At 39.2% G+C, this 24,742-nt stretch overlaps 1 protein-coding gene across 8 annotated transcripts in view; it reads left to right on the top strand.

The window, feature by feature from the left end:
• The window catches only part of maml3 (mastermind-like transcriptional coactivator 3), a 185,973-nt gene extending 163,135 nt beyond the window's left edge, over positions 1-22,838 (top strand). Inside the window, exons 3-6 of one of the 8 annotated variants that reach the window (XR_015476778.1) lie at positions 15,970-16,239; positions 16,427-16,502; positions 19,171-20,581; positions 21,658-22,838. Coding sequence is in view for 1 of the 8 variants with exons in the window: in XM_087237413.1 (XP_087093539.1) it covers positions 15,970-16,239; positions 16,427-16,502; positions 19,171-20,156 (1,332 nt within the window). In the remaining 7 variants the exon portion in view is untranslated. Of the gene's footprint in view, positions 1-15,969; positions 16,240-16,426; positions 16,503-19,170 lie in introns of all 8 variants that reach the window. The other 7 variants (XR_015476777.1, XR_015476776.1, XR_015476775.1 and 4 more) reach the window with 7 other exon arrangements.
• The last annotated feature ends 1,904 nt before the right edge of the window (positions 22,839-24,742 follow it).

The raw sequence follows: 24,742 nt of genomic DNA, 5'->3' as shown, positions 1-24,742 counted from the left end.
ATGCTCTGTTTGAACTGCAGCAGATCATCTTGACCACGTTTACATGCCTAAAAGCATTGAGCTGCTGTAATGTGATTGGCTGATTAGATATTTGCATTACTGAACAGTTGGACAGGTGTACCTAATAAAGCGTCCGGTGGGTGTCTATACTGTACTGGTTGGTCAAATCCATGCCATATGAAAATGTAAATGAACAATTGATTTAAAGAGTTTCACACCAAATGTTTTCTTAGTTCCTAGAACTAATAGTGTAATACCCACTTTTTGACATGTTCACACAGTACAAACTATTTTAGTTTGGGGAACACCTTTTGGGGGAACAAAATTGGCTCCAATGTCAGAGTAGGGTTAAACTTGGCACAAAAGCAACTACCAGTCATATAAGTTTATGTCAGTTGGATGGATTCATGCCGTACAAAGTTCCGACACAGTATTTACAAGACATTTGCTTAACAAAACATAACAGGTCTTTGTTCAGTTGTGTATGTGTTATGTCACAAAGCATTTTAAGAAATGAGAAAGTTTTCATGCACTTTTTCTAGGTTCGACTTTCTAAGAGATTTATAAAGGAATTTTTTTACTGCTCATCATGGTGTCAAGAATATCATCATGAACAGCCATTGTGAAATGTGCTTGAGGCATTTTTCATGTGCATTTATAATAGTTTTAACCAAACAGACTTATATTGGAACGTTTAAGAAAATGTCAACAAATAGGCTTTTGTTTATTAGTCATAGTGTCACAAAGTGAAATGCATTGTATTATTAGTTAGGAATGTCAAAATTAATCGTTTTTTTCGATGCACCACAATGCAGACGTGGACAATTCATCATCTGTTTATTGAAAGATCATCACCGATTATTACGTACTAACATCGGTTATTTCATATGCGCCATGCACCATGTAAGGTAAATTTTCCTCTCTTCTATCAACATTAAAGTAATACTTGTGGATCCTGACGTGTGTCTGTAGGAGGGAATTTTCTTCATGACATCTTTTACAAGTAGGCTGCTGTAGCTGAGCAATGTGTGATTAATTATGCGCATACAGACCGCTACCGCACATTTTTCTCTGTCAGTGTCACTCATCGGTGAACAGTAATGACAGCTTTAGAGCCAATAGCAGCCCTTTCTGTTAAGCATGTGAACGCAATGACCAATCATAGAGATGTAAGAACTCGCTCGACAACACTCAAAAAGCAAGCAGAATAATATTTACATTAGTTTATTTGCTGTAAATGCTCATGTTGTCTTCTGTGATTGTATTTGAGTTTTGATTGAATCATTTAAAAAGAGTGTTTTCTTTGAGCAGGTCCAGTTTATATATCTGACTGCTTGTATTAAAGGACAACATTGTATTACAAATAATACACTGTAAAAATATAAATATATTTAAAAATATATATTTGTGTTTAATTGTTTATGGAAAGCATCATCTATGCACCAAGATATCAAGTTGAACCGAATCAATGACATAATCATAACCGAACTGTGAGACCAGTGTAGGTTCAAAACCCATAGTATTAGTTATTTTAAAAAAGCAATAATTTTTTAAGGTCTGCTTTGGTCAGTTTTAGTTTTACTCCAGGTTTTATACACAGAAACTTTAATTTAACAATATCTGACATGTAAAACTTTATTTCTTACTATTATATCCTAAAGCATACTACAGAATGCACATATCTATACATTATCACGTATGTTTTCACTAGTTCTATTTTTAAAGTGATATGTAAGAGTATTTGGTCAAATTGGCTTTTGTTAATTTCTCGTTTATATCGTCAAGAAGCTCTTAGTGAACAGACATCGCAAACATGCACAAGGCATTTTTGTAATGAGTGTTTGCAATAGCTCCAGTTTTAAGCCAACAGGTTCATACAGCGTTTGTTTAAGAGGGAAAAAAATGCAAACAAATAGGCCTTTGTTCATTCCTCATTATGATGTCACCAAACACATTGTGTCAGGCTGCTGTTCTTTTTCCCTCCCATTATTTCATGACAGGAGAGGAGATGCTCACTTAGCAGCTCTCTCTCTCTCCGTCTCGTTCTCTGGAGGTAATTAGTGAATCAGCCAGTAATTAGTTTGCTTCATGTCTGGTAATTCCCTCTCGTTGCCCACAATGACACTCCCAGCCGTCAACAGTCAACACTGTCACGCTGTTGGAGAAAAAAAAAAGACACCTCGTCTCTTCCTCTCTATCCTTCCCTTCTCCTTGTCGAACGAGTGTGTGTCAGAGTCTCGCCCACGAACAGCTCTTTTGAGGCGGCGTTGTGTGTGTGTGTGTTCTTAAACACGTTTACCCATCCTCTCTATTTCCCCTCTGCGCTCTGTAAGTGTGCCGGATTGTTTACCTCCCTCTTTCACTCCCTCTCTTTTTGCTCTCCATCTCTCTCTCTCTCTCTAGGATCGGAAGTCCCCGGAGGCCATGCATTCTTCAGCCCCTCCTCCACTCATCTCTCACTATAGACAGAACACGCAACACACAGAGCAAACGTGTGTGTGTGTGTGTGTGTGTGTGTGTGTGTGGTGCATTAACATACAACAAGACGCAGACATATATACGTTGCACTACTAGATACTTAAACGATTGTGCCTCATCCCCGGGAGGAGGAGGAGGCTTTTTCTTAAAGATTTGGTTGCGTGAGTGCGTGCGTGCGTGTGTTATCTGATGAGGTCTTTCTCAGGGGTGGCTGCGGTGCTGTTAGAGAGTGACTTGCTGATAAAAGGCCTGTGAGAGAGGGAGGAAAAGAGAGGGGGAGGAGGCTTCTTTGACTGGACACATAAATCAAGGCCCTGGTAATTGCTGCTCAGGAGAAAAAGTGCCTGGGAGAGAGGCTGGTTGTGAAACTGAACACTGAAGCTGCACGGGCGCACACTAGCATCACTAGCACACAATGCTGTCATATTTCGGATGCGATTATGGGCACTGTGACTCCTAGTGTCCATTTTAAGGTTGCATCTTGACTGTCATTGAAGTGTCAAAGGAGCGATTTGAAACACTGCATATATGAGGCTTTCTTTGTGTGTTTATCGCTCTTTAAGTGCAAAGTGACTCAAGTAACAGTTGATTCTAAGTGCGTCAGTAGTAAAAAAAAATTCATTTTCTCCATAGGGGAATGGAGTTTTAGTGATTACTTACAAAGCTTGAAAAACAGGCCTACTGTGAAGATTGTTAATTTATGCTATGGTACATGCTTTTGTTGAAGCCATTATTAATTCAACCTATTTTCATCAGTTCCTGCTTAACAACAGCATTACTCATCATTCTACCGAGAAATATCCTTCAAAATTGTAATAATAAAATTGCCTGTTTCCTTGAAGCACTGCAACTGATGTTGCGGTTTTGTATTTATATGCAACATTTATATTTTAGAGTAAATATAAAATGTTTTGTTTCTGGGTATTTTTTCCAGTGTCCTTAAGTCATGGGATTGCAGCTCATTCCCTCACTAAGCCAATAAGTATGAGTTCTTCCTCCTTGTGTCTGATTTTCAAATAGTTTTTAGTTTTAAATTGAGCTTTGTAGTGTTTGGTTTGCTTAGTAACTCGTTGGTTTAGTTAATTCCCTATAAAGCTTTGATCAAATACCTCCAGAACTAAGGCTTTTTAAATTTGGCCAGTCTCTATATTTTGATGTTACCGTCTTGCTAAGCTAACAACTTGGCACTCCAATAACCATAAACATGCATAGTTTCGCCAACAGGAAATTTTCTGCAACTCTCAAGCTGGATTTATTCTTTCGCCTGGCGCCGCATTGCACACCTTCGCTGACTGCGTGCACACATCGCGAAACAGACAAGGCTTTTATATTAGCCGCGTTCGCCGTTGTGATATTCTTTAAAACTACAGGGGGCGGTCAAAAGGAACTGACCTTAAAATCAGACAGATAAACAGAGAAAGGGAAAGTTTCCAATTCTGTTTCCACTTAATGATACAACATATTTCATACGGAAATATGTCGTATCATTAGTATCATTCCGTATTTTTAAGCTAATTATTTTGATTGTTTTTATAAATTATTTGAATGATCATAAGGATTTATATAACAAGTCAAGATTTTTAAATCAAACTTTGATGCATCACTTGCTTTTGTTTATATCTCGGACAGTTCTACCTATTAAAATTTATTAAAATATTAATGACAACAAAACATATGTTGCTCTACAATTATATTTTCTTATTATGGCACGAATAAAAGCAAGATATAAAAGAGCACACTTACTTAAAAATACAGTTTTTTTTTTTAATTAGCCCGCTCCACAACTCGCACGTTACTGTCTGGCTAGTTTCTGTCCTATACTTACGCTAAAAAGGCAATAATAGTCCAACATTCCTGACCATTATCACCAATAAAGCCTAGAAAAACAGGCCATCAGTATTTTGTAAACCAATCAATAATTCCTTTCCAATTCTCAAATAAATAATCTGTTCCTTAATTATAGTTTTGGAACTATTAAATTGTTTTAAATTCACAATTTTATATATAAATCAGTTCCACCATGAATAATTACATCTGTAATTGTGTACCTGACCCACTTTTGCCATGGACTCTTTTGTTTTTTAAAACTTAAGTTTTTCCAAAAAAACTTTCTCCTTTCCCACGACTGTTGCCATTTCTAGCCAATAATTATTGCTCATCTGGTTATCTCTATGATCACGGATCGTAAAGATGTGTGTACAGGCGTACTGTTTCAGACAAAATCTCTTCAAAGTATTTCATATTCAACTCAAATCAAATGTGACGCCGAGCGCACTGTTCCCTTGAGTCTCAAAAAATGCAGTACGCACCACCAACCGAAATCATGTCACGCGTACCCAAAACCAACTTACACAGCGATGACGTCACATTCGCTGTGCGCACTCAAGCGAACTAGGAAACGTGTTGAGTATAAACCAGGCTCCACATGGTCGCCCACTGAAGCTAAGCAGGGCTGCGCCTGGTCAGTAGCAGGATGGGAGACCAAGTGGGAAAACTAGGTTGCTGCTGGAAGTGGTGGTAGTGAGACCAGAAAGGGGTGCTCAACTTGCGGTCTGTGTAGGTCGTAATGCCTCAGTATATTGATGGGGACTCTATACTGCTGAGTGAGCGTTGTCTTTTGGTTGAGATGTTAAACTGATTTACACCTCAACTGATCGGTTGAGATGTGATCCTGACTCCTTTGAAAAAGAGTAAGGGTTTAACCCCAGCATCCTGGCCTCATGGCCTCCAAGCCATCCTCATATCATAATTGGCTTCATCGCTTTGTCTTCTCTTCACCAATCAGCTAGTGCAGGGGTCACCAATCTCGTTCCTGAAGGTCTGGTGCGGTGCCCTGCAAGGTTTAGCTCTAACTTGCCTCAACACACCTGCCTGGGTGTTTCAAGTATACCTAGTAAGACCTTGATTAGCTTGTTTAGGTGTGTTTGGAGGGTTAGGGTTGGAGCTAAAATCTGCAGGACAGCGGACCTCCAGAAACAAGTTTGTTGATTCCTGAGCTAGTGTGTGGTGTGCGGTCTTGCACAATGTGGCTGCCGTCGTGTCATCCAGATGAATGCTGCACACTGGTGGTGGATGAGGAGATTTCCCCCCCCAAAAATGTTTAGAGCGGTTTGAGTGTGAAATGGTTTAATGATGTAAGGTATATCCAAAGACTATAGAATACACAATACATGTCACTTGTATAGTTTTGAATGGGGAAACGTGTAACAATCAATATGGCAAATGAAGCCCCGCCTACTCGTACAGGAGCCAATCATTGATTGCTATAGACTGCCGTTTCTCTGGGGGAGAAGCTCAGACCAGATGTGTGCTTTTACGATGGTGGTCAACAAATGCAATGGAATCTCAGCGGATACTTGCTTCACAGACATAAGAAATATATCCACATAGAGCTTGAAATCTCTACTTTTAAATGAACCAAGTGTCAATCTGAGTGAAACAAACGCGAGGTACAGTCTGTCCTGTCAAACGCGCATCACATGACGGCAATTACTCAAACGCCCACAAACTTGTAAACAAAGAGTTGCTGTCATTTCACCATCGAGACCAAGTTGTGGATTACTTCAGAAGATCAGCACGATTAGACGATCATTACCCAGAGGATAATACAATGTAAAACAGCCAGAAATGAGGTTGGTGTCCTGATCTCATTCTTTTCGAGTGTGCATGTGCACTTAGATCAGACAACCTGAAAAAAAAATGCATATTTAGTTTGATTTAGACATTTAGAAACTAAACTTATGAAAAGTTTGTTGCTTAATTTTATTGGTGGTTCCAATTATATATTGTAATCAAAAGCTTGGCAAACAGTTTTGAAGAATTTTTATGTTTCCCCATTCAGACAGAATGCCCGAGCAAACTGCCTGAGAGGCGATTTAAAGATAGCTGTCAAGTGAAATACCTTAAAGGGACTTTGTTATAACACACACAATTTAAACAAGCTGTTGTTGATGAATCATAGGCGTAGTTAGTGTCATTCCAAAATTCTCCTACCATTCTGCAACTATTAAAGGGATGTTTTATTCCAAAATTTTAATTCCACCACAGTTTACTCACTCTTGACTTCATGAACACAAAAGATGACATTTTGAAGGGTATAAACCTGCAGCCATTGACTTGCATGGTATTTATTTTTCCTTCTATGAATGTCAGTGTTTACATGTCACCAAGATTCTTTATAGATATCTTTCTTTGTGTTTCAATGAAGAAAGAAACTTGAACAAGTCTCGAACAAGTGAGGATGAGTAAATGCTGATGGTCTTTTGGGTAAACTATCCCTTTAAATACTAGATAAAGTTGCTTTGGATTAACCTCCACATATCCCTTTCTTTGGGCATGAGATAACGTATTTTTAATGCTTGTGTATATATAAACACAATGTTTAGACGAAAGCTGTGTTTACTTGGAGACTTCGGATTGAAACAAGTTTCAATGTACCACTTTAAGCAAGTTTAACATGACCAAACACAGTTTACTAGGTTTCAGAGCTCGTATGCTGCATTGACACCCTCTGCTTCCCTCATTCCACACTTACACACACACTCAATTTATCAGAGCCTGAGCTCGCCTCCCTGTGTGGGAATGCTGGACAGGAGAGAAAGGAGATCTGAGGATACGATTGGTCGTTTTATCTTCCCTCTTGAGAGAAGAGCCATGATTGGTTCACTCATCCCAGGAAAGTGAGACAGTAAAAGATGACAATTAATCTGTCACAGACACACTCAAAAACCCTTCACCAATCAAACACCGTTTCAACAGCTTAAAACATTTCCCTTCGCTCCTCTCTCTCTCTCTCTCTCTCGCTCGGATAATAAAGTTCATCATCATTTCTGCTTCTGTTGAGCCTTGAATAATTAGTCATGATCGCTTTCAACAAGGCACAGCTGCGAGAGACAAAGGAGAGATAAGAGGAGGAAGAATGAGAGAAGATTTTGAAACAGACACGCGCGAGCACCTGTTGTGACATTTAACTCTCAATTCTGTCGTGTTTTAAGGGTAAATCTGCATAGTGTATGGCACATGCGGATTATGTGCAGTTTTCCCACATTTTCACTAAAATTCCAAAGTAGGGATGCAACGGTTACATTTTTTGGTTGCATGATTAGAGTCTGAGAAATAATCACAATTATTATGCATTCATTCATTTCAGAACAATACTAGTTTAGAAAAATCTGATGAAAACTCCTTATACTTATTTTACTGTGTTATTTATTCCTGCTCAGTAACTAATTAAAACAGCTCTAAATAATAATAAAAAACAACAAATAGTCCATTTCTCTCTTTGTGCTTAAAATAAGTGAATGTTTTTGACATTTAAACAGAAGTAATAATTTTACACTAAAATAAAATTAAAGAAAAATGAATAAATAAATAAAAATAAGAATAAATAAACAACTTGTAATTGTCTAACTCATGGCTTGAAATTAACTTTTATACTTGCTATGGGCACTCCTAACTTTAAAAATTTAGGAGCACCATAAAAAATGTAGGAGCACCCACCAAAAATGAATGAGCACAACTGCACATTGTATGTTAACAGATTTATTGTATTTGAAAACAACATCAATCAGTACTAACAAAAACCAGAAACAACTAACTTATTCTGTAACTTATTCTCATTATCATGCTGCCTTGAATGTTCTTAAATGTAACTCATCTACTATAAAAGACATACTGTTACATTATGAAAAATAAATCTACGGTTTGCATCAAACAAAAATGAAGCACTGCAGTAAGAAATATCTGCTACAAAACATAATAAATCATTTAATTCAATGCTAAAAGCTGCAAAGCAGTCATCAGTAACTAAATCGAAAAATAAAAGAAATAACCGACAAAAAAAGGATTAAAAGTCTCACTTCTATCACTCTTTAAATGTTTTGGTTGTGTCATTTTAAATGCTCTTTCTCGTTATGCGCTTGTACATTCTGTGTTTGTGGAAAAGCAGGCGAGTCAGCCGACCCAATATATGAGCGATGCAGAGCAGGATCCTCGCGATGACCACCTGCGCAGTACTGTTCTGTCATGGGCCGCAGTTTCAGTTTAAAGGCGAGCTTATTTAGCGATGATGTATACAGCGTTAGATTTTAGATTTAGCGGCCATTTGCACTGAATATGCAGTGAATGCAACTCACCAAAATTCAGGCTATTAAACAGCTGGTCCACTCGGAGTCATTCAGCACTCTCTCTGAAAACACTTGAATGATCTCAGCTGGCGTATCAACATTCACCACATGATCGCTCTCAGCGTCGTTATTTGTAACTTCAGGTGGGTTTGCATTTCCCGCGGTCACAAAAGCTCCCTGTCATGTCAGCGTCTGGAAAGCGTGAGCACGTTGTCATGTGCGGGTCCCTCCATTGGAAATAACAAACTTGCCTTAGTTATAACCTCTATCATAGTTAATCCAGTGCGTGTGGCTATTAGTCTCAGTGTACTGTAAAAGCACGGAACTTTAAATTAGGGCAAAGTTGGCATAACTTTTAGTTGCAGCAGTTTTGTTTCATGCAGAAACAGTGTTGAAGTCTTTACGATTAATAACCCATGATGAATTAAAGCACAGTAAATAGTGAAACCGGTTAATCACTGCATCCCTATTCTGAAGATGTGTACCGACTAACATACGCATCGATGAATTTGCTCTTCAGTGTTTGAACTCTCAGTAATGATTTTAAATCACACTGAACTGAGCTAAACTGAACTGAACTTAAACACTAAAAACTGAACTACACTGTTCCAGTTACTATGACCATGTATGTGAAGCTTCTTTGACACAATCTACATTGTAAAAGCGCTATACAAATAAAGCTGAATTGAAATTAATTTAATTGGACATTGTTTGTTTATGAAAATCTTATTGAATTACCCCAAAAAAGATGAATGGCATTCCATTCAAAGAGATACACCAAAAAATTACTTGTTCCAAAACCTATTTGAGATTCTTTCTCAGAAAAAGACAAAGATTTTTTGACCTTTTAAGAATGAAATTGATTCCTTTTTTCCCTACTACAGAAGTTTGTGTGTGTCCATCATTCAGCTTTTTTTCAGAAAATTTTCTTTTGCATTCAACAGTAGGCACAACTCATAAAGGTTTAAGGTTCTCCCTCACACAAAGGAGATCAAATGGTGAGGTAATTTTCATGTTTGGCTGAACTATTCTTTTAACTTTTACTTTACAAAAGCAGAACAGATTCTCGCAGCTTCTTGCTCCAAATACTGCATTTTATCCTCTATGAAGAGAAAGCGAGAGACAGGAAAAGTGCGTAGCAGAGCGAGGAAGCATGAGGGAGACGTTTATTTCTCTGTGCTTCTGTTATCTTTCCTTTCTCGTCCTTACATCAGATTTCATCATTTTCTCCTCTTACCTCTCTACCTGCAGATCCACACCGAGAGAGTCCGTCTATGTTTAATTGAGCCACGTGTGCTCAATATTTATTCCGGAAACTTTGAGGCGCAGCCAACGAACAATGCACAGTTTCACACCGCACACTTGTCCAAACAATGGAAAACAAGTAGCCTCGTTCAGACACTTTTACTTTTCAATGTTCATCTTTTACAAAGAGCGTTCTTTTGATTTCTTTTTACGTTATTTCACGTGACTGATCCAATTAAGGAGATGTGGTCACCCACTTTAGTTTTTGTAATAGGCATCGACTGAAATCCGTGGGTTAACATCATCATTTGGCGCCTCAGTCCGTTTACCGCAATTGTTTATTAGGGATTCATATGGAGAAATCAGTGTGCAGAGCTGGGAATGGATTTCTATCCATAATGCTCAATGAACTGGGGCTGAACCTCTGCACACACGCGCGAGTGTGTGTGCGTGTAATTGAGCTGTAGACAGAAATATGGCTTTACGGCCACCACTAATGGCTTCTGTGCAGAGGAAAAGAGAGAGGGAGGAAGGGAATATAGAAGCTGGGAGAGATAACGCAACATGGGGAGGGAAGGGAGGGCGAAAGGTTGGAGGTAAAGAGAGGTGGTGGGTTTGTGGAAATTGGGATGGAAGAGTGGTCACATTCATACCTTGTAACAGGTGCATTGTGGAGATTTTGCTCTTTCTTTGTTACTGCACCAATAGATCGAAGCATAATTTGGCTCTTATTTGTTTTGTCCACACTTTCAGTAGATTTGACATGATTGATATTCAGGCAAATAATCTGATGGAGGCGGCAGCAACACCTGCTGGTTTGGATATATGATGCCGCCTCTACACCTTTGTCGTATATTGTTGTTTTTATTTTATTTTCCTCAATTCATCACTTCCTGTTTTAAAGAGTTGTATTTGTATTTGTGCTTATTGTGGTGGTCTAAGGTCTTAAATCATTGTTGACGTATGATGAGTATGATGACGGTCACAGGTTTGCTTGGAAACAAGCTCATGTTTTTCTGTCAGCTTGGGCCTAAACCTACAAATGATCAGCTGAAGCTATATTTATGCATCTTTGCCATTGCCAAAATTCTTCAACAGATTTAAGATGTCATAGCAGGAGTTTGTGCATGTCTGTTAGTATTCAGCTTAGATTTGTTGAATTGGCCAGTCACTGCTCCCACCACCCACTCACACAAACGCCCTCATGAGGACCGTGTGTTGGCGCGTGGTGTATTATTAGAGGGGATGTTGTGAGCAAACCCCTCAGATTAGTGTCTGATCTGGGCCAAGGCTCACTACTGGTAATCAATGTGTGTTTGTGTGTGTATGCATGAGATCAATGAAAGCAATCACTCTAGCTATCTGCATCGCACTATGTATTGCTTTGTGCAAACTACAGTAAGCTGTTTCCCTTCACACATCCTCAGACACCTTTAACAACTGAAGATCTGTGAACTTTTAGAGTTCACAATCATTAGAGATAGTTTCTTCTGTGTGTTTGTTTATTGCTTTTAACAAACCCTCACATTTCATGCTTTATCTAGCTGATGAAAGTGTCATTTGGATTTTGAAATACTCTTCGGTCCCAAATTAATGTGTTAAGTGACTTTGTTGCACTGATAAAACAATGTTTGTTGGCCTGGTCTGATGACAGCAACATTTTCCTAAACAGTGGTGTGAGTTTAGGGTAGAACAATATGTTTGACCTTTGTTGCGAGTTTGGGGGTGGGACTATCTCTGTGCCTGAATAATAGTGTGAGTTTGAGGTGGAACTGCCTGTGTTTGTTTTACCAATGATGCACTTTGCGGTTGGGGCTATCTGTGTGCCTGGTCAATAGTGTAAGCTAGAGGTGGAACTATCTATGTACCTTACCACTGGTGTAAGTTGAGGGTGGGACTATATGTGTGCCTGACCAATGGTGGGAGTTTGGGGTAGAACTGTCTAAGCAACGGTGTGAGTTTGAAGTGAAACTACCTCAGCTTGTCTAACCAATGGTGTATTTTAAGGCTGACATATCTGTGTGACTAATCAGTGTTGTAATTTTTGGGTGGGCCGATCTTTGCGCCTAATCAATGGTGTAAGTTGGAACTGGAACTATCCGTGTACCTGACCAATGGTATAAATTGAGTGTAGCACTATCTGTATGCCTGACCACTGGTGTAAGTTGGAAGTAGGACTATTTGTATGCTTGACCTCTTGTGCAAGTTGGGGGTGGGACTATCTGTATGCATGACCACTGGTGCAAGTTGGGGGTGGGACTATCTGTATGCATGACCACTGGTGTAAGTTGGGGGTGGGACTATCTGTATGCCTGACCACTGGTGTAAGTTGGGGGTGGGACTATCTTTATGCCTGAGCACTCATGTAAGTTGGGGGTGGGACTATCTGTATGCCTGACCACTGGTGTAAGTTGGGGGTGGGACTATCTTTATGCCTGACCACTGGTGTAAGTTGGGGGTGGGACTATCTATATGCCTGACGAATAATGCAAGTTGAGGGTTGGACTATCTGTGTTGTTGACTAATAGTGTAAGTTGAGGGTGGAACTTTCCGTGTATCTGACCAATGGTGTGAATTGAGCGTGGAACTATTTGTATGCCTGACCACTGGTGTAAGTTGTGGGTGGGATTATCTGTATTCCTGACCACTGGTGTAAAATGGGGGTGGGACTATCTGTATGCCTGACCTGTAATGTAAGTTGAGGGGGGACTACCTGTGTGTCTGACCAATGGTATAAATTGAGTGTAGCACTATCTGTATGCCTGACCACTGGTGTAAGTTGGAAGTGGGACTATTTGTAAGCTTGACCTCTTGTGCAAGTTGGGGGTGGGACTATCTGTATGCCTGACCACTGGTGTAAGTTAAGGGTGGGACTACCTGTATGCCAGACCACTGGTGTAAGTTGGGGGTGGGACTATCTGTATGCCTGACAAATAATGCAAGTTGAGGGTTGGACTATCTGTGTTGTTGACTAATAGTGTAAGTTAAGGGTGGAACTTTCTGTGTATCTGACCAATGGTGTGAATTGAGCATGGAGCTATTTGTATGCCTGATGACTGGTGTAAGTTGGGGGTGGGACTAGCTTTGTACCTGTCAAATAGTGTGTGTTTAGGGTGGGACTATCTGTTTATCTGGCCAATGGTGTGAATTGAGTGTGGAACTGTTTGTATTCCTAACCACTGGTGTAAATTGGTGGTGGAATTATCTGTATGCCTGACCAGTAGTGTAAGTTGAGGGTGGGAGCATCTGTGTACCTGACCAATAATGTAATTTCTGGTGGGACTATCTGTGTACCTGACTAATTGTATAAATTGAGTGTAGCACTTTCTTTATGCCTTATTGACCACTGACCCTGTCCCCTGACCACTGGTGTAAGTTGGGGGTGGGACTATCTGTATGCCTGACCACTGGTGTAAGTTGGGGGTGGGACTATGTCTACCTGACCAATAGTGTTAGTTGAGGGTGGGACTAACTGTGTACCTGACCAGTAGTGCAAGTTGAGGGTGGGACTATCTGTGTATCTGACCGATAGTATTAATTGAGGGTGGAACCATCTGTATGCCTAACCATTGGTGTACGTTGGGGGTGGGGTTATCTGTGTGAATGACCACTGGTGAAAGTTACCTACTATCAGTGTGCCTAACCAGTGGTGTGGGTTTAGGGGTGAGACTTTTTGTGTGAACTCCCACCAGGTGTTGAGGAAACCTGTTTTCATTGACACGGCTGTATGGAGTACTGTAGAAACCTGTTTGGAAACAGACCCTATGACCACCAAGTAATGTTGGTGTTGCTAGTGATGCAGAATATACACAGCACCTTTCAAAAACACTTTCAAGATCAATAATCATTCCGTAGACATTCTTTTTTCATATTGTGACACAGAACATTGCATTTGCATTGAGTTGTTTTCAACTGTCTTTAAGATTGAGCTAATAGTTTAAGATGAAAATGTGCAAGTAAGGAACACGAGTGGTTCACACGTGTGAATGAAGGGAAAAGGATGAAGATGGAATCGGCGATGGAGACAGAAAAAGGAGGAAGAAAGGATAAAAGAGAGAGACTTAATTTACGCTGCGCTCTCTCTCTCTCTCGGCTGCTGCCCGCTGTCGTCCATCATGGCTCCTATGAGCACCATCTGCTCAACATTATAGCCACTGTTGCCTGGCTACCTGCTCTCTCTCTCTATCTGTCAGTCTCTCTTTCCTGTTTTTTCTCTCCCTCTCTCTCTTTAATGTTTTTTTTTCTGTCATTTGAGTCCTTTTCTCTCACCCCTCATCTCTCTCTTTCCATGCTCGGCTGAGGAGTCTTTGGCTCACACACATTATCCGGCAGGAAGAAGGAGACACATCTTTTACACCACTCATGATTAAGCCATCTGCAGAGAGAGCTGAAGGGAGAGGGGGGGATGAGGGGGACCGTAATGAAAAAGAGTATGTAAGGCGGTGAGGGTGAAAGAGAAGAAAAAGAGAGGAGGTAAAGGGAAATCTGGAGGAAGGAGGGAAAGACGGAGAACGGAATGGAGACATGGGCACAGAGGTGGAAGAAATAGAGATAGATGACAACTCGAAAAGAGGGAGTGAGAGAAAGACAAGGAAAGGAATGGGGAAAAAAAGATCAACACTGCCCCCCTCTGGCCTGTCCAGCTTCTACACTGATACGTACGTGCCGATCGGCTCTCGTTTGGACAGCATGACTGGTTAACAGAAGAGATCCAGCTGTCTACACACAGATTTGTGCTCATTGACCGGTCTGGTCTAGATTTATCTGAACAGTCTCCTGTGGCGTGCGCATGTTTGGGCTTCATTATTTATGCTGTTGTAAAAGCCTCGTGGAGTGCTTCAAATAAAATGATTGCCTCAGATTGAAGTCATGGCCTTTCGGTTAGTGATTGTGCTGTGGGGTGCTTGTACGGAGGATATGAGTTTGAGTTCAGTTTGCCCCATCCCATCCTCCTTTAACTTTAACTCACTGTTCTCTTGTTCTCTTGTTTCTGGTTGTCTTTGTCCATAAACATGTCCTTGTTGTGTCTTGATTGTTTTGAATCTTAGTTTAAATAGTCTCAGACAAGACTATTTGTTTAGGTCAGTGGTCTCAAACTCAATTCCTAGAGGGCCACAACTCTGCAGATTTCAGCTCCAATCACCTGCAAATCACACCTGCTTAAAAGTCCCACATAGTCTTGAACACCTTGATTTTTTTTAGATAAGCTGTATTCGATTGGGGTTGGACCAAAACTGCAGAGCTGCGGCCCTCCAGGAATTGACATTGAGACCTATGTTTTAGGTCATTTTAGATCATCTTGACCACCATTAATAGGGTATTTCTTTCTAACTCACCAACACAAGAAAGAGGTCTCCACAGCATTTGGAAACTTTGATAAATGATTACTAAATTTACGTTATGACATTACAAAATAGTATTTTTATTTATTTGGGTTTTACAGTCATCGTTGAATAGAAAATATTTGTAAAAATCTAAAAATGGAAAGGACACATGGTGTTGTTTTATTTAAATGTGTAACCGAAAATTATTCTATTTAAAAAATTATGAAAAACAGTAATCTTGTTAAATATTTTTACCGTTTGAAGTTGTTTTTCCTATTTTATTATATATTTTCTTCCTTTTTTCATATATTTTTAAGTTTAAAGTCTGATTGTTTGAAGTGTTTTAACATTATAGGTCTTGATTGTCATGTTTGATCTATTTAATTTAGTCATTCTAAATAAAAACAAATTCATTACAATACTATAATGGCCCCAAATTTTAAACAGCACTACATTATGAGTTTATCAGTTAAACTAGTTGCTTGTGGTTGGTTCACCTGATGACAGTTCCCCCTGAAAATATGTGTTATCGCATACAAGAAGCAATAAAAACGTTATTGTGTATCAATAATTGGTTCAATAGATTGTCAGTTATTATATCTGTATTCTTAACCAATGGTGTAAGCTTAGTGGAAGGACTTTTTGTGTGGATTCCCACCGAGTGTTCAGGAAACCTGTTTGCATTAACAGATGCTGTATGGAGGGAGGTGTTATAGAAACCTGTTTGGAAACAGACTCTGCAACCACCAAATAATGGACTGCTCTATAATTGATATTCACTCTACTTGCTCTTGTAGGAAGTAGTTGGACTGCCACGACAAGCCGGTGGAGTTCAGCCACCTCATGGAGGACCAGGAGGTGTGGCCCCAGCAGGGCCTAATGGGGCGGGGCCTGGCGGTTATCTGCCCAATCCACAGCAGCAACAGCAGGCGGCCATGATGAAGCAGATGATGGCGATGGAGCAGGAGAAGAGGGTCCAGCTTCATCTGATGGAGCAGCAGCAGAAAGCGCAGCTAATGAGAGAACAGAGACAGCAGCAGCAGCAGCAACACATGCTGGCAGAACAGGTGAGCGACAGCGCTGGATTCTCTTTCTACTTCACATTTCTCTGTAAGAAATAACGCTTCTTGTGTGCTGGAGCAGCTCTCGATCTTCTGTCCGTTTTGCTTTTTCTTCATTTGTTTTTGATTATTGATAAGGAATTTTTGATATTCATGCCGTTTTTCTGCTTCGCTTTCTACTTTCTTTTTCCAGTTACAACAGCAGCAGCATCTCCCCAGACAGATGACTCAGGCACAGAGGAATCCATACCCGCTCCAGCAGTTTCAAGGCAAGACACACACACACATTTACAAAGAAAAGATAAAAATATCCATGCGCAAACACTAAACACCTTTATACTAGATGTGAAGATCATGTTACTTTGTGACCAAATAGCTTACAGTGTTGTCATCTGAAGTGGATGGTAAGACATCTGAAGATGTCCTTCTTTAAGTTCCTCGATATCAAAATGACAAAATACTGCCTGGCCACTTACACATCCAGAAGGTCTGCCAGCATGTCTAATGAACACACACAAATCTAAAGTCTGTTGCTGTGACCATTGAAATTCTTCTGTTATGTTAAACATTGTGAAAAGTTTAGAAATCCGTGAACTTACTTCAAATAAAGTTCTGTTTTGTTCTTTATTTGTGAGCAAAAAGACATTCGAAAAGACTGAATGACGGTACTAGGTATGGGATGATAACCGGTTTCAAGGTTTACAGCGGTTTGGAAAAGTCAAGTTTTAAAACCGCTAAAATGTTCTGTTATGCCATACCAAGATATACAGTTGAAGTCAGAATTATTAGCCCCCTTGAATTATTAGACTGCTTGTTTATTTTTTCCCCAATTTCTGTTTAATTGAGAGCAGTTTTTTTAACACATTTCTAAGCATAATAGTTTTGATAAGTCATTTCTAATAACTGATTTATTTTATCTTTACCATCATGACTGTAAATAATATTTTACTAGATATTATTCAAGGAACTTCTAGAACGCTTAAAGTGACATTAAAAGGCTTAACTAGGTTAATTAGGTTAACTAGGCAGGTTAGGGTAATTAGGCAAGTTATTGTATAATGATGGTTTATTCTGTAGACTATCGAAAAAAATATAGCTTAAAGGGGCTAATAATTTTGTCCCTAAAATGGTGTTTAAAATCTGCTTTCATTCTAGCCGAAATAAAACAAATAAGACTTTCTCCAGAAGAAAAAATATTATCAGACATACTGTGAAAATTTCCTTGCTCTGTTAAACATCATTTGGGAAATGTTTAAAAAAGAAGGAAAAAAATCGAGGGGGTCTAATAATTCTGACTTCAAGTAAGTGGAATTTTAATGTGTTTTTTAAATGTGTTGTAAATAAATCAGTGTTTTTGAAACTAGCCTGACATTACTGTTTACTGTTTCAGAATAGTATGTTTTCTAATATAAAATGCATTTTGTTAATGTAGGAAAGGTTTTTTGTTTTTACCCAGACATATAAAAGGAACTTATTATAGAGCGGTAATCACGATACCGTGAAACATGATGTTTTGACCCATGCCGATACTGTTTTCAAACACTCCAACATCCCAGCTCTGCAGTAGGTGGGTTTGTAAATGTGACACACTGCTTGCGTGTCTCCCTAACTCAACAATGGTAGCTGAGAGAAGAAAAGTTTCATAAACATCTGGCTAACAATGTTCCACATAAGAAGCGCCACCACCGTGAGGCACATTTTTACATTGTTTGCTGCAGACAGACACCAAATGGCATCATATAGAAAAGTTTCAGAATTCACACTCAATTGCGTTAATGCAACGTACCAAGCTTAAATGTGTTTTGGAGTCAAAGGGAACTCCCTCAAATGTTCACTTCAACATCATTTCAGATCATTCTTTAATTTTTTTTACTAGGGCCTTTAATACTCAATCTTCATTTCGGATTTAGGGTTAAAGTTATTAGACCAGTGGTCACCAAACTTGTTCCTGGAGGGCTGGTGTCCTGCAGATTTTAGCTCCAACCCTAATCAAACACACCTGAACAAGCTAATCAAGGTCTTACTAGGTATACTTGAATCATCCAGGCAGGTGTGTTGAGGCAAGTTGGACACCGGCCCTCCAGGACCAAGATTGGTGACCCCTGTATCAGACCCTTTAAGCAATATTTTTTTAACAGCCTAAAGAACAAACCATCGTTATACATTAACTTGCCTAATAACCCTAACCTGCATACATAGTTAATCTAATTAACCTAGCTAAGCCTTAAAATGGCACTTTAAGCTGAATATTAATGTCTTGAAAAATATCTACTCAAATATTATTTACTGTCATCATGGCAAAGATAAAATAAATCAGTTATTATAGATAAGTTATTAAAACTATTATGTGTAGAAATGTGTTCAAAAAATCTCTCTGTTAAACAGAAATTGGGAGAAAAAATAAACAGGGGGGCTAATAATTCTGACTTAAAATAAAACTGTGTAATTCAGTTAATTTTGCTCACCCTCGTGCCATATAAGACAGAAGCTTTTTTGGGGATTATGAAATTCTTCATTTCCCTTGAATATTAGGTTTGTACCTAAAATTGTGGTCACTGGCGAGCGACTTGCAGGATGGTGACTTAATATTAACTACTTTGTCTTTCTCACTATTTTGTATTATGTTATTATATTATAATAAAATACAAGTATTATATAATATATAAAATTATACATTATTATTTGTCTTATATTCATTCAAGCTATAATATCTAAGATGACTCGGAACAATAAATGATTAACTTTGTTCCCAGACAGACATCTGGAGATTTCAATGTGCAGTTTATGCCATCATAGACAATTTACAGTGATTTGCTAAGCTTTCGAGAGCGCCTATTTATGCCATTAGAATTTAATTGAAACAAGCCTTTGATGTACTGGAAATGTAATAAGAACAACAGATGTCAGTTAACATTATTTAATTGTTCATTATTTTAGGCACGTCCCAGGAGATGGCAGCCAGGAACCAGACGCTGCAGAACATGCGTACCGCTCGACTCATGCAGCAACAGCAGCAGCAGAACCCGGGGATGATGCAGATGACGCCCGTCCAGAACGCCGCCGCCATGCCTACGCAGGGTGACATGAGCATGGCGTACGGAGGCCAGGCTGGCGCACAGACAGGCATGTATCAGGGGATGAACCCAAACATGGGTCAGATGCTCCAGCAGCAACAGCAGCACCATCCCAACCAGGCAAGCATGGCGATGGCACAGAGGCAAGCGGGTGCCGGTGGACAGGGGATGGTCGGGGGAGGTGCAGGAGCCGGGTATGGGCAGGCGATGCTCATGAACCCCAACCTCTCACAGCAGCAACTAAAATCAGCCGGTGTCGCCCCTGGTGGGCAACCGATGGCCAAAGCGCAAGTTCAGAGACTGCAGAGTATGATGGGAGGCGGAGGACAAGCGTGGCCGCAGCAGCAGCAAAACATGCAGGCCATGGCCGGAAGGACTTCAAACGACATGGTGGCGTTTAACAGTAACCCTGCGTACGCCATGCAAGGTGGTCAGCCTCCTCGGATGGCCAAGCAGCATTTCGCACAGGCGATGGGCGGACAGACTATGGTGGACCCACGCTCGATTAACCCTGCAGCGATGGGTGGGCCGATGATGCCGCACATGGCAGGCCAACCAAGGACAAACCAGCCGCGGGGTATGGTGATGCCTGGCATGAACCAGGGAGTGCCCAACATGGCCGCTTTCGGACAAGGCCCTGCTCAGGGCATGCCAGGGGCATCGGGAGGGGGTGGGCCGTACATGCCAGGCGGTCAGCCTCAGGGCTACCAGAGGACGTCCAATCAGGAACTGGCATACGGTTACGGCAGCCAATCAGGGGCTGGGGCTGGGGTTTCGTTCGGCCTGTCGGATGGGACAGATTTGGATTCAACGGAAGGTTGGATGGAAGAGTTTTTCCCCAACCAATAGCCTAAGGGTTTTTGTTTTTTAACAGGACAGTTTTATGAAAATGTGATTGGTTTTATTGTTTTATTTTTTATTACATGGTCGACAAATCTAAGATATATATTACATGTTGTGTATTACATGTGTGTGCTGTCACAATATTTAAACCAATTCCTCTCTGTTTGGGTTGACTCTCGAGTATAGATCCGGTGTTCTGCATTTAAAGTTTTGTTTTTTTTAATACCCTTTGGATTTGATCCATTTCTGTCTCTCTTTTTTTTCTCATGTCCTTTATGCTGGACTAAGGGCAAGAGGCACTGAAAACCTGCAAAATGACATTGGGAAAGATTTTGGATGCAATGTTTTTATGTATTTAGTTGACCCTTATTCTGACATCCTGTTCATGTATTAAAGATTGTGTGAAGATTTGAGGTGGGCCTTTGTCACCAGTGGATCCATTTTCCCGAAAGCAAACTGTCGAACACACTGCTCTCCTTCTCTTGCTAATCTTCTCTCTATATCTCTTGCTGCTCTTGAGGTGTGTTGATCCTCTGCGTTTGCTCTGCTTTGCGCTTGTGTGTTTGTTTGCACTACGAGCGTCGCAGCACAACACGTCAGACTCTGTGTGCTCTCTCAGCGCATGCAAGATGGATGCTCTGCTGTCGCTAGGCGACCGGTGTCAGTAAAAGAGTGAAGCCATGTGTGTGTTTGTCAACTAGGTGTTTGTTCATATTGCTTGAAGAGATTTGGCAGCTACAAACTTCTCCCCCAACTCCCTACAACTGTGAGAAAGAGGTTTTCTTTAGTCACAATGGCAGCTAGAGAGGATACCATGACATGATCTCATCTGGATCATAACAAACAGCTCACCCAAGTATAAAGAATCAGTCGGTGATGCCCCTCAGACATTTGCAAAGACAAAATAAGCCCTCTAATCACGACATCAAATATGCGTTGTATGTTTTGTTTCCTTTCTTTGCTCGTGAGCTCTGGTTAAAAACATTTTAATCATCAAAAATTGGTGATAGTTCACCCAAAGAAAATAATCATTTACTCATCCATTAAGCTGTAATTAAGTCTCAAATCCTAATTTGACTTCAAGTTTATTGCTTCTGATATATTTTGAAGAAGATTTTTTTTTAAATGTTACAAACCTGTAACCATAGAAGTCAATGGTTACAGGTTTTTAGCTTTCTTCAAAGTATCTGTTGTTCAACAAAAGCAAGAAACTCAAAAGGTTTGGAACAACTTGAGGGTGAGTAGATTTTTGGGTGATCTATCTCTTTAAATTCACCATACACTCTCAGAAATAAAGGTATGTGAGCTGTCACTGGGGTGGGAACTGTTCAAAAGGTACAAGTTTGTACTTAAAACATCCATATTAATACCTCAAGGGTACATATTAGTACCTAAAAATTACATAAGTGTTCCTCTTTAAATTTTTAGGTACTAATATATGCTTTTGAGGTACCAATATGAACCTTTTAATTACAAACGTGTACCTTTTGAAAAGGTTCCACCCCAGTGACAGCTCACATACCTTTATTTCTGAGAGTGTACACACTGTATTTCCATAGATGGCTCACAGCACTTTTCTTTTCCTCTTCAAACTGATATATATTTATTAGTTCCTGTACATCACTGCAGCTCTTCAAACTCTTAAACACACTGACACTCCTTTACTCAATGCCTGACCGAGGAAAACAAGCACATCCAGACAACTTGCCCTTTCAACTGTGACAAGAAATTCACCAAAAGCATCTTAATCAGTGTAAGCTTCTACTTTTTATCGGGTATTTTCGATCCATTCCCACCAACTTGTGTTCCTTGTTGTGACTTTAACTAATTTCAAAATCAAGTCTCAAAACAGTAGTTGTTTATCTCAGCCAGACCTTAGTTTAGACTGTTGTTCCCATGAAATGCCACACAAAAATAGGAATTTGGATGGCTCCGCCTGTTTTGTGTGTTGTATTACGGTATTCTAGTCATGATGTCTTTGTGATCAACCTCTAGTTTTATTGTTTCAGCTCTCTGAAGAATGAACATGAATGTAACCTTGTGACTGACTTTGCCCTTTTTTTTGAGAATTTGTTTGTCTTAACGGGAGATTGGATGCATTCAGTGTTTCGCAGTGTTAGTTTGTCGCTCTGTCAAGAAGATTGCAGATGGGACAGGGTAAAGCCCGCTTTTTCCCACCGTCTCACCAAATATCAACAATCTGGGACCAAGATTACCATGTTTTTCTTGATTTCTGTTGAAGTCATCCAGCTTCTTTTTTATTTTGTACTGGTGCTGACATATATGTGATGGAAAAAGATATATATCAGATACAGTTATCTGTAAATATGTTTTTACGATTTTAAATACATCAGAGGATACGTCTCTACTCACTGTAAAGATATTGCTGTTTTTGTTGAAGATAGAGAAGTATTTTTATTTCATCTTTTTTTCCACTTTTAAACTCATCTGAGCTATACCATTGCACTTCAGACAATGTCTTACTACTAATTTGTAATGTAAACCTCCTCTAATTTTTATTTTGAAGGTTTTTTCTAGTTTTCAGGTTTTACTCTGTATCTAAAGCAGTGCTTTTTTCTTTTTCATGTACAGAATTATGTAAATGGTAATGCCAGAGAGTTACAAAGAATTTGTTTTTCAGAAAAAATACATTAAAGAGATTGATCATTAAAAATGTTCTCATTAAAATAAGTCTCTGCAACTTTTTTGATATGACAAAAAGGCTCGCACCTTACTTTAAAGTTTGATTACACTGTAAAAAAAAATTCACAATTTGTCGGTACAATAGCCTAGGTTAGAGCGTCGACATATGGTGCGATAGCATGTCATAGCGTCCCATGTTCGAATACTGGCTCGAAGACATTTCCCTACCCTACCCTGTTCTCTCTCCAACTTCACTTCCTGTCTAAATACTGTCCTATCTACTAAAGGCAAAAAGGCCAAAAATAAATCTCTAAAAAAAAAAACCCACAATTTTACCGTTTATTTACAGCAGCTGGGGTGCCAGAAAAACCCCCAGTAAAATAACGGTCATTAAATTACAGAAATTTACCGTAAAATAAGGGATATTAAATTACAGTAATTTACCAGAAATTTAAATTTAAGAAAATTTCTGTAATTTAGTATCTTTTTTTTTACGATACATTTCTGTAAATTAACGGCCGTTATTCTATGTTTTATTTTTTTTCAGCACCCCTGTTGCTGTGAATAAACCGTAAAATTATGGATTTTTATAACAGTGTAGTAAATACTTAAATGTAGCCATGAAAACCTAAAAATAGCACTCAAAGTCTTTATGGGGAAGATTTTAAATAAGTAAAAATATATATAACATGTAGCTGCATCTTTGAATCAAATTAAAAATGAGAAATGAAAAAGCTGTGGATTGGACAGGAAGAAATGGAGAGCACATTCCTAATTAAAAGCACATATGCTAAAGAGCACGGTTTAATATCTTAGCCTAATGAATCACTCTCCTTTTCTTTGTATGGTTTCTTTCTGTGCTGCGCAGTATCTTCTGATTATGATGAATGGAGAAGTGTCACTATGACACTGTCATTACTCATCTTCAGGGGTGAGAAATGAGAGAGAATGGGGGTGCAGGACTGAGGTTTGTTTGGGTGTGATGCAGAAGAGTAGAGATGGCACATAAACACACACACACACACACACACACTGCCCTCTCCCGGGGGGCTTCCTTCTAAATGGGGTCATCCAGTCCCTCAGCACTTCGTCCATTAGTTAAATAAAATCATCCTTTAATCTGATCTAATAAAAACAGCCAGTGCTGCAAATCAACCAGCAGCCATCTGGAAGATGGAACAAAGGTGCCTATATGTGCTTTTTACACTTACAGTATATTTTAAACAGGCATGCATGCTGCTATTGACTTCAAAAGTTAAATCAAAATTTTTAAAACATGATTCATACAATACCTTGGCGTTGGCAAGCAAATAAAAACACAGTGCAACCAATAGCTCTTTCTCTCTCTCTCTCTCTCTCTCTCTCTCTCTCTCTCTCTCTCTCTCTCTCTCTCTCTCTCTATATATATATATATATATATATATATATACACACACACACATAGATAGATAAATTCATAATTATTAGCCCCCCTGTTTATTTTTTTCTCCAATGTCTGTTTTACAAAGAGAAGCTTTTCTCTACACATTTCTAAACATAATAGTTTTAATAACTCATCTCTGATAACTGATTTGATTTATTTTTACCATGATGACAGTAAATAATATTTTACTAGGGATTTTTCAAGATACTTCTAGCGTTAAGTGACATTTAAATAGGCAGGTTAGGGTAAAACAAAATATACCTTAAAGGGGCTAATAGGGGGCTAATAATTTTGACCTTAAATTTTTATTTTTTTTAACTGCTTTTATTCTAGCCGAAATAAAATAAATAAGACTTTCTCCAGAAGAAAAAATATTATCAGACATACAGTGAAAATTTCCTTGCTCTGTTAAACATCATTTGGAAAATATATATATAAAAAAAAGAAAAAAAACTAAATCAAAGGGGGGCTAATAATCCTGACTTAAACTGCATGTATATACACAGTAGTCAGAATTATTAGCCCC

This window comes from Danio rerio, chromosome 1 (assembly GCF_052040795.2).
Source record: "Danio rerio strain M-AB ecotype USA chromosome 1, GRCz13ab, whole genome shotgun sequence".
NCBI classification, from domain to species: Eukaryota; Metazoa; Chordata; class Actinopteri; order Cypriniformes; family Danionidae; genus Danio; species Danio rerio.
This window is presented reverse-complemented; position numbering and strand designations above follow the sequence as displayed.